General features: G+C 45.9%; 1 protein-coding gene across 3 annotated transcripts in view; it reads right to left on the bottom strand.

The window, feature by feature from the left end:
- CHRNB3 (cholinergic receptor nicotinic beta 3 subunit) overlaps nucleotides 1–12,378 on the bottom strand; it is a 74,294-nt gene that overhangs the window by 44,536 nt on the left and 17,380 nt on the right. The window contains exon 1 of one of the 3 annotated variants that reach the window (XM_040324426.1): nucleotides 3,831–3,906. The exons of the other annotated variants lie outside the window; for them this stretch is intronic. Within the exon in view, the coding sequence (XP_040180360.1) occupies nucleotides 3,831–3,852 (22 nt within the window). The 5' untranslated portion in view covers nucleotides 3,853–3,906. Of the gene's footprint in view, nucleotides 1–3,830; nucleotides 3,907–12,378 lie in introns of those variants that run through there. 3 annotated transcript variants of the gene reach the window in all.

Raw genomic sequence — 12,378 nt, 5'->3', positions numbered from 1 at the left:
CACGGTCAGTCTTAGATGTTTGTAGACCCTAACAATTAACTTCTTTTATTTTCTTTATTTTTGTTCTTTTTCAATAACTATAATCAATAAAAAATTATATATTGTAGCGTATCAATCCGTATATTTGATGGTGGCTTTAGTTTTAATTTTTCAGGCTAAGAACACCTTCAACAAGTACAACAAATACATGTAGATTTTACTAAAATGCATTGTCCTTGCCACTACCTGTGAAGAAGACAAAATACATCAAACTTTTCTTTTCTAAACTAACAATGCCTTCAGCCACCATTAAGATAAACAAAAGCAGACATATAGTCCAGCCTGGGTGATATCAATGGCTACCTCCATGGATGCAGTGGAGGAGAGAGCATGGACAGAAAACTGGGTAAGCACAGTTAAGCACGGGCTGAATGTCAGGCGGCATCACCTGGTTCAATAGATATTGGCCGACATTCGGCCCATGTGTACTGCACCATTCGTTCAGCTTCTGTAAAAGGGGCATGACCAAAAAATGCCTGCCCATTGGCTCCTGATTAGAGCTCTGACCAAAAGTGTTCTGGCTGGGGGCCCCCTGTCAGAACACAATAGAACAGCAGTGGAGATTGCAGTACTAACATGGGATTGTTAGTACAGTGGCTCAGACCTGAGCTGTGAGTTTGTTTTTTCGTTCAGCCAACTGGATTGAACGGAAAAAAAATAGCAGTGTATACTAGGCTTTCGTTTTTGTTCAGTCGTCAGCTGAAAAAAGTGCTGTGGATGCAGGAACCCCCAGGACACTGTATTCACTGTATTCTAATAGGGGCCATTCCACTGTCAGAATACGCTGATCAGATCTGAACGCTGATTGAATGAGGTTTTCCAGTAGTCCTCTTGTAATGATCGGCTTCTGTCTAAAAGGGAGGGTTACACACAGATCAAAATCTGGCTGGTCCCTACTGAACCAGTTGAATTTTGATTTGTGTGTACCCAGCTTTAGTGTGTTGTTCACGGGAAATCCAAATTAGAATAATACTGGAAAAAAAGCCTGAACAATATAAAGTAATGCAACCACCACATTTAACAATGGGCAGGCTGCAATATATAAAATTGTTGTTTTGGGGTTGAGATTCACTTTAACTTCCTAAATTACCCTTGGCATCTGCATCAAAAATGAAAAATCGGAAAGGAATGAAGATCTTCATTAGTGTAATAACTGCAGTTTTTAGAAGGAAATAGATAAAATGGAACTCCTGCACACAGTGGTGGGGCAGATGAGAAAAGGGGTATATTGATGGGGCAGATGAGCAGGGGGGTTACAGTGGTGGGACAGAAGAGCTAGGCAGTACAGTGGTGGGGCAGATTTGCAGGTGGTACAGTGGTGGGAGGGATAACAAGGGGGTTCAGTGGTGGGACAGAAAAGCCGGGGGGGGGGGTACAGGGATAGGGCACATAAGCAGGGGGTTACAGTGGTGGGACAGATGAGTGGGGGGATTCAGTGTTGGGCCAGATGAGAAGGGGGTTACAGTGGTGGGAAAGATGAGCAGGGGGGGTTTAGTGTTGGGCAGATGAGCAGGGGGTTCAGTGGGGGGACAGAAGAGCAGGGGGTACAGAGGTGGGGCAGATGTGAAAAGGGGTGCATTGGTGGGACAGATGAGCAGGGGGTTATAGTGAATGGGCAGAAGAGCAGGGGGTACAGAGGTGGGGAAGATGTACAGGGGGCTACAGTGGTGGGGCAGAGGAGAAAGGAGGTACATTGGTGGGACAGATGGGAAGGGGGTTACAGCGGTAGGGCAGAGGAGCAGGGAGGTACAGAGATGGGGGAGATGTGCAGATGAAGTGCAGAGGAGAAAGGAGGTACATCAGTGAAACACATGAGCAGGGGGTTACAGTGGTGGGGCAGAAGAGCAGGGGGAACAGATGTGCAGGAGGTACAGTGGTGGGGAAGATGAGAAAGATGGTTACAGTGGTGGGGCAGATGAGCAGATAAGTTCGGTGTTAAGACAGATGAGAAGATGGTTCAGTGGTGCATGAGACAGAAGAGCATGGGGGTACGGCGGTGGAGCAGATGTGCAGGGAGGTACAGTGGTGGGGCAAATGAGAAAGGGAGGGACATTGATGGGGCAGAAGAGCAGGGGGTTACAGCAGTGGGACAGAAGAGCAGGGTTGTACAGTGGTGAGGCAGATGTACAGGGGGTTACAGTGGTGGGACAGATGAGCAAGGGGGGAAGTGGTGGGGCAGATGTGCAGGGTAGTACAGTGGTGGGGCAGATGAGAAAAGGGGTTACAGTGGTGGGGCAGATATGCAGGGGGTTACAGTGGTGGGGCAGATGAGAAAGGGGGTACATTAGTGGGGCAGATGAGCAGGGGGTTACAGTGGTGGGACAGAACAGCAGGGTGGTTTAGTGGTGGGGCAGATGTACAGGGGGTTACAGTGGTGGGGCAGATGAGCAGGAGGGTAGAGAGGTGAAGCAGATGTGCAGGGTAGTACAGTGGTCAGACAGATGAGCAGGGGGGTACAGAGGTGAGGCAGTTGTGCAGGGGGTACAGAGGTGGGGCAGATGTACAGGGGGGTACAGTGGTGGGGCAAAGAAGAAAGGAGGTACATTGGTGGGACAGATGGGCAGGGGGTTACAGCGGTAAGGCAGAGGAGCAGGGAGGTACAGAGTTGGGGCAGATGTGCAGATGGGGTGCAGAGAAGAAAGGAGGTACATCAGCAAAACACATGAGCAGGGGGTAACAGTGGTGGGGCAGAAGAGCAGGGGGAACAGATGTGCAGGAGGTACAGTGGTGGGGAAGATAAGAAAGGGGGTTACAGTGGTGGTGGGGCAGATGAGCAGATAAGTTTAGTGTTAGGACAGATGAGGAGATGGTTCAGCGGTGAGACAGAAGAGCATGGGGGTACGGCGGTGGAGCAGATGTGCAGGGAGATACAGTGGTGGGGCAAATGAGAAAGGGAGGGACATTGATGGGGTAGATGAGCAGGGGGTTACAGCAGTGGGACAGAAGAGCAGGGTTGTACAGTGGCGAGGCAGATGTACAGGGGGTTACAGTGGTGGGACAGATGAGCAGGGGGGGGGAAAGAGGTGGAGCAGATGAGCAGGGTAGTATAGTGGTGGGGCAGATGTGCAGGGGGTTACAATGGTGGGGCAGATATGCAGGGGGCTACAGTGGTGGGGCAGATATGCAGGGGGTTACAGTGGTGGGGCAGATGAGAAAGGGGGTACATTGGTGGGGCAGATGAGCAGGGGGTTACAGTGGTGGGACAGAACAGCAGGGTGGTTCAGTGGTGGGGCAGATGCACAGGGGGTTACAGTGGTGAGACAGATGAGCAGGAGGGTACAGAGACAAAGCAGATGTGCAGGGTAGTACAGTGGTGGGACAGATGAGCAGGGGGGTACAGAAGTGGGGCAGATGTGCAGGGGGATACAGTGCATGGGGGTTACAGTGGTGGTGCAGATGTGCAGGGGGGTACAGTGGTTGGGCAGATGTGCAGGGGGTTACAGTGGTGGGGCAGATGTGCAGGGGAATACAGTGGTGAAACAGATTTGCAGGGGGGACAGTAATATGAGGTATGAAGGTGCATGAATTGGGGCTGATCTGAGGCGTGAGAGTGCAGAATGCTAATTTCTTACTACTCAAGTAGTTTACAGAATTTACTTTATAAAGAATCCCTTTCGTGATTGAGAGTGTGAAGTTAATACCATTATACAAGGTGTGCAAATGATACTGTGTTACAGCACAACACAGACATGAAACTTAGGATCCTCAGAACAGTGTAGTACAGAATGTAACATAACAAGGTTTTATCAAAGTGGAAAGTAGAGTGTATTTTAGTGAGGATATATTCATACCTCCCAACGCATTTGGGACCATATGTCTCTGTCCCTCTTTCTTCCTCAGTTGTCCCTCTTTTTGGTCTGATATAAGGATCTCTATAAAAAAATGTGTTATTTAAATATCAAAATTGTTTTATTGCACTAAACTTTTTATATAACGTTTAAATTAGTCAATGTGTTGCTTTGAAAAGCCAAAATAAAGGAAAAGTAGTGTTAAAGTAAACCAATCATATTTTGCACATGAATCCTCATTGTCTGTATTACTGAAAGCATGGCAGGGGTGTGATGTTTGCCTGTATTCTTTGTGCGTGTCTCACTTTCCCATCTCAAAAAGTTGAGAGGTATGTATGTTCTGAGCTTATTTTGCAGAGTTTACAGTTTATATTACCGTATTTGTTTTGACCTTCACATTTTTACCTGCCTACTTTTTATTTTTTTCCCTGATAATTTAATAAATTAAATGGCTTGTAGATTAGCTACTAGAGGCAGGGTAGCTTAGCTACTACAAGGACTATGCTTTACTTAAAAAGAATTGTTGAGATAAGATATCAGTCACACAGGAAGTCCATTGTCAGAAGAACCAGAAAAGCACAATGGCTGTGTAGCACTGCAAAGAAGGAAGCAGAACCTGCATATGTAATGAGCCTATGTGGCTGCCTCCATTTACATATACTGTAACTTCAAATTACAATATAGCACCCTCTACTTAGGTAGGTGCTAGAGTTAGGATTTTTGTGAGAGCAGGTACTTTTAGGCAGGCCTAGCTGGAAGTTTTTTTGTGTGGGCTGGGAGTGACTCAGAGTAGGCTGGTGACTCACAAATAGCATCACTTCTCGGTTACCTCCCTCTGGCTTTTAGAGGATTCTAGACGAGAGGAGGGGGAGAGAGGTGGAGCTGCCTTGGGCGTTCTAAGGAGCCCTGACCAATCCCCAACTTGATTTGGCAGGGGGTGGGCCTCCTTAATTACCTAGAGTCAGCCCAGCTGAGGAGGAGTTGTTGGGTGGAAAAACCGAGGTTGGAGTACTAGGTTTTTGGGGCCTTTGAGGGCGCTCCTCATTCTGAGGGGGGGGGGGGGTGACCTTGGGCCTGGGACTCGGTGCAGAAAGGATTCTTTCAAGACCGCATAAAGGATCTGGACAGGAGGCACAAAGAGAGGAGTCAGAGAGGACAGCAGGATCTAGTGCTGCTGGACAAGCCTTCAGGAGGGAACCACCGGTGTGTGTGCAGTCAGAAGGGCTGGTGAGTAAAATGTAGTATCGGGAGTACTAGAGAAGCATGCCGAGAGGACTGCAAAAGTCAGAGCTGGGTGTGGAGCCAGTGAGGATTGCAATGTCACATGCAGTGGAGTCGGGCAGCTGCAGCCAGGAGGGCTAGCAGGGCCTGAAGAGAGATTGGTGGGAGCAGTAGTCTCCATAGGACAGCTAGCACTAAAGACTTTCTATTCTATTTTGCTACACAGAAAGGGACCCGCAGTCCCTGCCTACAAATGGCAATTCCTCAGGCCTGACTGTGTCAGTGTTGGGCCTAACCATACGCTAGCTGTGCCTGGAGTCAAGTGTTTTGCAGGAGAGAGGGAGTGATAGTCTGCAAGCAGGTGTTGTGCAGGAGGAGTTTGGAGAAATTTTGTATACAAGGGGCCAGATTCTCAAAAGAATTACGCCGGTGTATCTACAGATACACCGGCGTAATTCGAAAATCCCGCCGGCGTATCATTGTTTTGTATTCTTAAAACAAGATACGCCAGAATTAGGCTAGGATCCGACTGGTGTAAGTCACTTACACCGTTGGATCCTAAATGCAATACTACGCTGGCCACTAGGTGGCTTTTACGTCGATTTCAGCGTTGCATATGCAAATGAGCCGATACGCCGATTCCCGAACGTTTTTGCGCCACTTCGTCGTAGTTTACGTCGTTTCCATAAGCGTAAGGTTACCCCTGGTATATGAGGGGTAACCTTACATCGGTCCGCCGTATGCCATGTTAGGTATGGCTGTCGGGACAGCGTCAGGTTTTTCCGTTGTTTACGTCGTTTACGTAACTCGTCGCAAATAGGGCTGTGCGTTAATTACGTTCACGTCGAAACCAATGTATTTGCGGCGTACTATGGAGCATGCGCACTGGGCTACGTTTAAGGCCGGCGCATGCGCAGTTCGTTCGGCACAGGGGCGCGCTTAATTTAAATACAAGCCGCCCCCTTTGAATTACGCGGGGATACGCCGGGCCATTTACACCGCGCCGCCGCAAATTACGGAGCAAGTGCTTTGAGAATACGGCACTTGCTCCACTAAGTTGCGGCGGCGTAGTGTAAATAGCTTACGCTACGCCGGAATCTACGTGAATCTGGCCCAAGGAGTGTACATAGTTCTGTCCCAAATTGACTATTCTAAAATTCTACTGTGCATCCCATATATTCACATCCCTATCCAAGTTCAAATCCCTCAATAAAAATACAAATACAAATATATGGACTGTTCATTGACTCAAGGTGATTGGGAAGTGAATGCCGGGCTGGACTGGGTGACGTGTGGACCACAACTTTCAGCGGGGTACCGCTACAACAAATAGTAGCAATGTTTTTTTCAAGAAGTATTGCATATCAACCATAGTATTACCTTTAAGATAATCCCATTTACACATGTATGTAAAAAACAAAAAAAAATAAAACAGTCATTGAATGCAAATTTCCTGCAAGGTAAGAATAGGTCCCAAATGGCTATACTGTGTGTTCTTGGTCAACCATAGACGCTCACAAATCCACAGGGCAGCATTATACTGTATATTAATTTATGACAACACTTTGTACCTTTGTCTGCAAACCTGAGATGCATCTACAGTACGTACAGTATGAAGGGTAGCTGTTCACATTATTTGAGGTAGAGTGTTTTCATCTTATCTATCTCTATGATGGCCTTATCTGAGTAAAATTAAAGGCAGATTAGGTTGTTGCCTCTACAGAGGTTCTCAAAAATGTAGTATTTTGCTTGTCCTGCTATAAAGTCAGTCAGAAAAAGAGGACATATTTGCATTACGGACACAGGCAGCAATGCAAAGCTGACATAGGTTCTATCCTTCCCCTACTGTACTAAAAAGCATATTGCCATTGGAGATTTACCTTAATTTCCTGTCTGGTGAAACCATTGTCAGCAGAACAGAAAGAGGCAATCTTTCTAACAGAGCCCCAGAAAGCAGCAAAACTCAACATGAATCCAATGGTATGACAATTGCCATAGCAGCCTACCCAACTGCAATGGGGCCTTGGATGGGAAGGGTCCCCATTAGGGAGATTACTAATGCCGTGTACACACGGTCATTTTTTGTCTTGGAAAAAAACATTGTTTTTTATCATGAAAAAAAAACAACGTTTTTCAAACTTCATTTTTAAAAACGACGTTGCCTACACACCATCGTTTTTTTTAAATGCTCTTGCAAAGCGCGGTTACGTACAACACGTACGACGGCACTCTGTTCCATTCAAGCTTGCGTCATAACTTGCTTCTGAGCATGCGCAGGTTTAAGAACGTCATTTTAAACGACGTTTTAGCCCACACACGATAATTTTTTATGACACAAAAAACAACATTTTGAAAAACGACATAAAAAATTGAAGCATGTTCGAATTTTTTTTGGGTCGTTTTTTAGAAGACATAAAACTACGTTTTGCCCACACACGATCATTTTAAATGACGTTTTTTAAAATGTTGTTTTTTTTCATCACACAAAACGACCGTGTGTACGCGGCATAAGATGTAGTCAGTATAGAAAAGCTGAAGTCAGACCTCAGGATCGCTAGTTACAAATCCCCCTCTGTGCAGTAAAAAGCAGTGTAGACGTATTGCCCTTTGAACTTCTACCATAGACTAAAATGAACCTTTTATGCCTAATACAGTCAAAAAGTTTTAAAGAACAGTTGTGTTTCTACACAAAAGTTTAAAGAAGCTAGAATTTCAGAAAGTTTGTATTAGGCTTATAGCAATCGTGTACAAGAGCATTCAGAATTTTGTCATAATATAAAACATCCATATGCTTGTTATTATTGCTACAACAACTATGCTGACAGCACTCCATCTGCCATTCCTTAACTGCTCGCCGACCAGCCGCCGCAGTTTTACGGCAGCAGGTCGGCTCTGCTGGGCGAGAGCATGTAGCTATACGTCACCTCGCCCAGCAGCCAATAGGGGCGCGCTCGTCCCTGACTCCCGTGCACGTGCCCGGTGGGCGCGATCGCCGCCGGGCACCCGCGATTGCTCGTTACAGAGCGAGGATTGGGAGCTGTGTGTGTAAACACACAGCTCCCAGTCCAGTCAGGGTAGAAATGCCTGACCGTCTGTTCATACAATGATCAGTCATTTCCCCTAGTGAGGCCACCCCCCCTACAGTTAGAACACACCCAGGGAACATACTTAACCCCTTCCCCGCCCCCTAGTGTTAACCCCTTCCCTGCCAGTGGCATTTTTATAGTAATCAATGCTTTTTTATAGCACTGATCGCTATAAAAATGCCAATGGTCCCAAAAATGTGTCAAAAGTGTCCGAAGTGTCCACCATAATGTCGCAGTACCGAAAAAAAAACCCTGATCGCCGCCATTACTAGTAAAAAAATTTTTTTTATAAAAATGCCATAAAACTACCCCCTATTTTGTAAACGTTATAACTTTTGCGCAAACCAATCAATAAACGCTTATTTCGAATTTTTGTTTACGAAAAATATGTAGAAGAATACGTATCGGCCTAAACTGAGGAAAAAAATGGTAAAAAGTTAAAAATATTTTTTTTTTTCAAAATTGACGCTCTATTTTTCTTTATAGCGCAAAAACTAAAAACCGCAGAGGTGATCAAATACCACCAAAAGAAAGCTCTATTTGTGGGAAAAAAAGGACACCAATTTTGTTTGGGAGCCACATTGCACGACCACGCTATTGTCAGTTAAAGCGAAGCAGTGCTGAATCGCAAAAAGTGCTCTGGTCTTTGACCAGCAATATGGTCCGGGGCTGAAGTGGTTAATTTAGGAATAGTATTAAGATCAACAACATGCACTCTTAACGCCGGGTACAGACGATCGGAAATTCCGAAACAAAACTGTGGATTTTTTTCCGACAGATGTTCGCTCAAACTTGTCTTGCATACATACGGTCGCACAAATGTTGTCGGAAATTCCGAACGCCAAGAACGCGGTGATGTACAAGACATACAATGGCATTATTAACGGGAAGTTCAATACCAGTCGTGTTAGTAGAAGTTTGGTGAGAGACGATTTAAGCTTTTCAGCCTCGTGCTTTTCAGTCCGTTACAGCGTGACGAATGTGCCATCTCCATTACAAACGCTAGTTTTACCAGATCGAGCGCTTCCTTCTCGTACTTGATTCAGAGCATGCGTGGAATTTTGTGCGTCGGAATTGTCCACACACGATCGGAATTTACGAGAACGGATTTTGTTGTCGGAAAATTTGAGAACAGCTCTCAAATTTTTGTTGTCGGAAATTCCAACAGCAAATGTCTGATAGTAGGTAAGTAGGCTTGGTTTTTCCCTGGGCATTCCCCAGGTTTTTGTTGTTAATGTCTGATAGGGCCTACACACAGTCGGAAATTCCGACCATGTGTACGCGGCATAACAGTTGACACACTGACAGTTGCTACAGAGAGCTATCTTGGGGTGAGAATTTGCTATGGTGCTCCATGATTCATAGTTATGCCCTTGCAGGGATCCTAACCCTTCCCCAACTCTAATTAAAACAACAACAAAAAGCAAACATTTTGGCTGAACATACAATTTAAAGGGGAAAGCACATTTGTAGGCAATGACTTAAGGTATAGATGGGACTTAGAGGAGTGATGTTGGCCTGCAATAAGCTGAGAATGTGGCAGAGGAGTTGGGAAGAAGCATGGCTTTGACCCTTGAATGAGGACTAAGTGAGAACATGTTACAGAATTGTGAGTACTGCAATCCATCTGGCTGGACATTGTTGAAGGTTTACTTTGTTATGTGACTGTTCACCATCCACATGGACTGTATGTAACCATTTACTAAATGTATGGAACTGCACTATTCCCATAAATTTACATTTATTTCCAGTAAAAAGCCTAACAAGCAACAAGCAGCTGATACATAGTTACATACAGTGGGGATCGGAAGTTTGGGCACCCCAGGTAAAAATTTGTATTAATATGCATAACAAAGACAAGGAAAGATGGAAAAATCTCCAAAAGGCATCAAATTACAGATTAGACATTCTTATAATATGTCAAAAAAAAGTTAGATTTTATTTCCATCATTTACACTTTTAAAATTACAGAAAACAAAAAAATGGCGTCTGCAAAAGTTTGGGCACCCTACAGAATTTATAGCATGCACTGCCCCCTTTGCAAAACTGAGACCTGCCAGTGTCATGGATTGCTCTCAATCATCATCTGGGAAGACCAGGTGATGTCAATCTCGAAGGTTTTAAATGCCCAGACTCATCTGACCTTGCCCCAACAATCAGCACCATGGGTTCTTCTAAGCAGTTGTCTAGAAAACTGAAACTGGGAGGCGCATGTGAGGAGCCCAGAGGATGGCTGCTTGAGCCGGGAGCTCCTCACCACCCCAGTCCAGCGGTGCCTGTAAGTAAGCCAAAAACAGTCTGGAAGTCGTGCCACCGCTACACACAGCACCCCCAGACACCAGGGCACCCCTCTATATACTTGGATTAATTAAAGGGACACATTAAAGCTGTTATTTTGCTGTTTAAAAACACTGCAAAAAACGGCAGAAATCCAAGATGGCTGCTGCTGCTGCACCTCACAAGAGCAGAGCTGAGGAGATGCCTGAGGGAAGGAATCTTTCAGAAGCGGCTCCCCTACTTTTTAACCCCCTGGTTCAAGTGAATAATCAGCAAGATATACTTCCCTCAATAAATTCTGCAGAACCCCTGGTAGGCTGTAATATGGAGGACTTTGCAATTCCCCTCATGGGACCTAACATAGGAAATCAGGCTGCTCAATTCTCTGTCAGCCCCCTGACTGCAGCCTCTGCATTCTCAGTGACTGATTTATATCAGGCACTGGCTGAACTTCTGGATAGGGGACTTTCTCAAACTGCTACCAAGATAACAGGAGAATTAAAAGCAGATTTTCAGAATTTGGGCACCAGAATTGAAGCTATAGAAAACAAGCTTGATCAAACTGTGGCAGCAACAAACCAGAACTCAGAGCATATCCAAACAGTACAGGAGCAATTGGATGTGGCCCTTTCCAGGATTGACGAATTGGAGAACAGATCCAGGAGGTATAATATCCGGATCAGAGGTCTGCCTGAATCCATCACTGACATTCCAGCAGCGGTACAAAATGTGATCCAGGGTCTGATCCCTAACATTCCTCAAAACCGCCTAGAGCTTGACAGAGCCCACAGAGCCCTGGGGCCACCCAGAAAGGACGGCTTACCGCGGGACATCATCGCCAAACCTCACTTTTATGCAGTAAAGGATGAAGTCATGAGACTAGCACGTTCTGTGCCCAATGTTTTGTGTCAAGGTCATCCCATCCAAATATACGCAGACCTTTCTCCCTCCACAATACAGCGAAGACGGTCATTGAAACCGCTACTTCTAGTCCTGGCCCAAAAGGATATAAAATATAAATGGGCATTCCCCTTTGCGGTCAAGTTCTCAGAAAAAGGGAAGAATTACTCCTTCTCCACTTTCCCTGATGGTGAAAGATTACTTCTACGCCTTAAGCTCATATCGCAAGAACCCGCCATGGATACTTCTCATTGTATTCCAAATACTTCCAAGAGACCGACCCCCACCAGTCCTCAATCCCTGCTCTGGACCAGGTCAAAGTCCAAGAAGGCTAGAGACGGCGGACCCATCTGACCTTGGTTGACACATTGGTCATATTCACCTTGAACTTTGGAGGATCTCGGATGGACCTAAGCCTGAGGATTAGACTTTCTCTGATCAGCTTAACAATTTCTTGGACACTTGCTATTACACCGTTACTTCACTTCCTTAAAAGATCGGCCCCCCCCTTTTTTTTTTTTTTTTGCAGGGGGATGTCCCCACCTTGATTTTGGGGTCCCTCCCTCCTCGATTCCCTCAGAGGGGAGGACGGGGGGACTTTCGGGTCGGACCTAGATCCGACCGAACTGGGTCTTGACTTACTTGATTCCTTCCAGTTACTGTTTTTGAAAATTGTTTCATGCTTTTTTTTCAGGGGCGCCCTGGCTGGGGTGGGCCCCATGTACCTCCGCCTTTCCCTCAGACTCCAGAAGGTCTCTGGGGGCGAGGTCGCTTGTTCCCTCCTGGAGCAAGCTTGACTTGTTCTACCTTGGTAGAAGTTCTCGAGGGGCGTCTCCCAACCCCCCCCCCCCCCCGAGAATGTATTTTCGCTTTTTTTACCTATTCTCCTTTAGTTGGATTGGGAGACCTTCCTTTCATCTCTTTTTCTCTTTCGATTCTGTTCTTTCCTTTTCTGTTCCTTGCCTTTCCCACATGTGCCTAACCTTTCAATATTTTACAGCTTGCATTACCTACGAACAAAGGGTGTTCACCTGGCTGCCTGATGTCCATCCTGACAGCTGGCAGGT

The sequence above is a fragment of the Rana temporaria genome, chromosome 1 (assembly GCF_905171775.1).
Source record: "Rana temporaria chromosome 1, aRanTem1.1, whole genome shotgun sequence".
NCBI classification, from domain to species: domain Eukaryota; kingdom Metazoa; phylum Chordata; class Amphibia; order Anura; family Ranidae; genus Rana; species Rana temporaria.
This window is presented reverse-complemented; position numbering and strand designations above follow the sequence as displayed.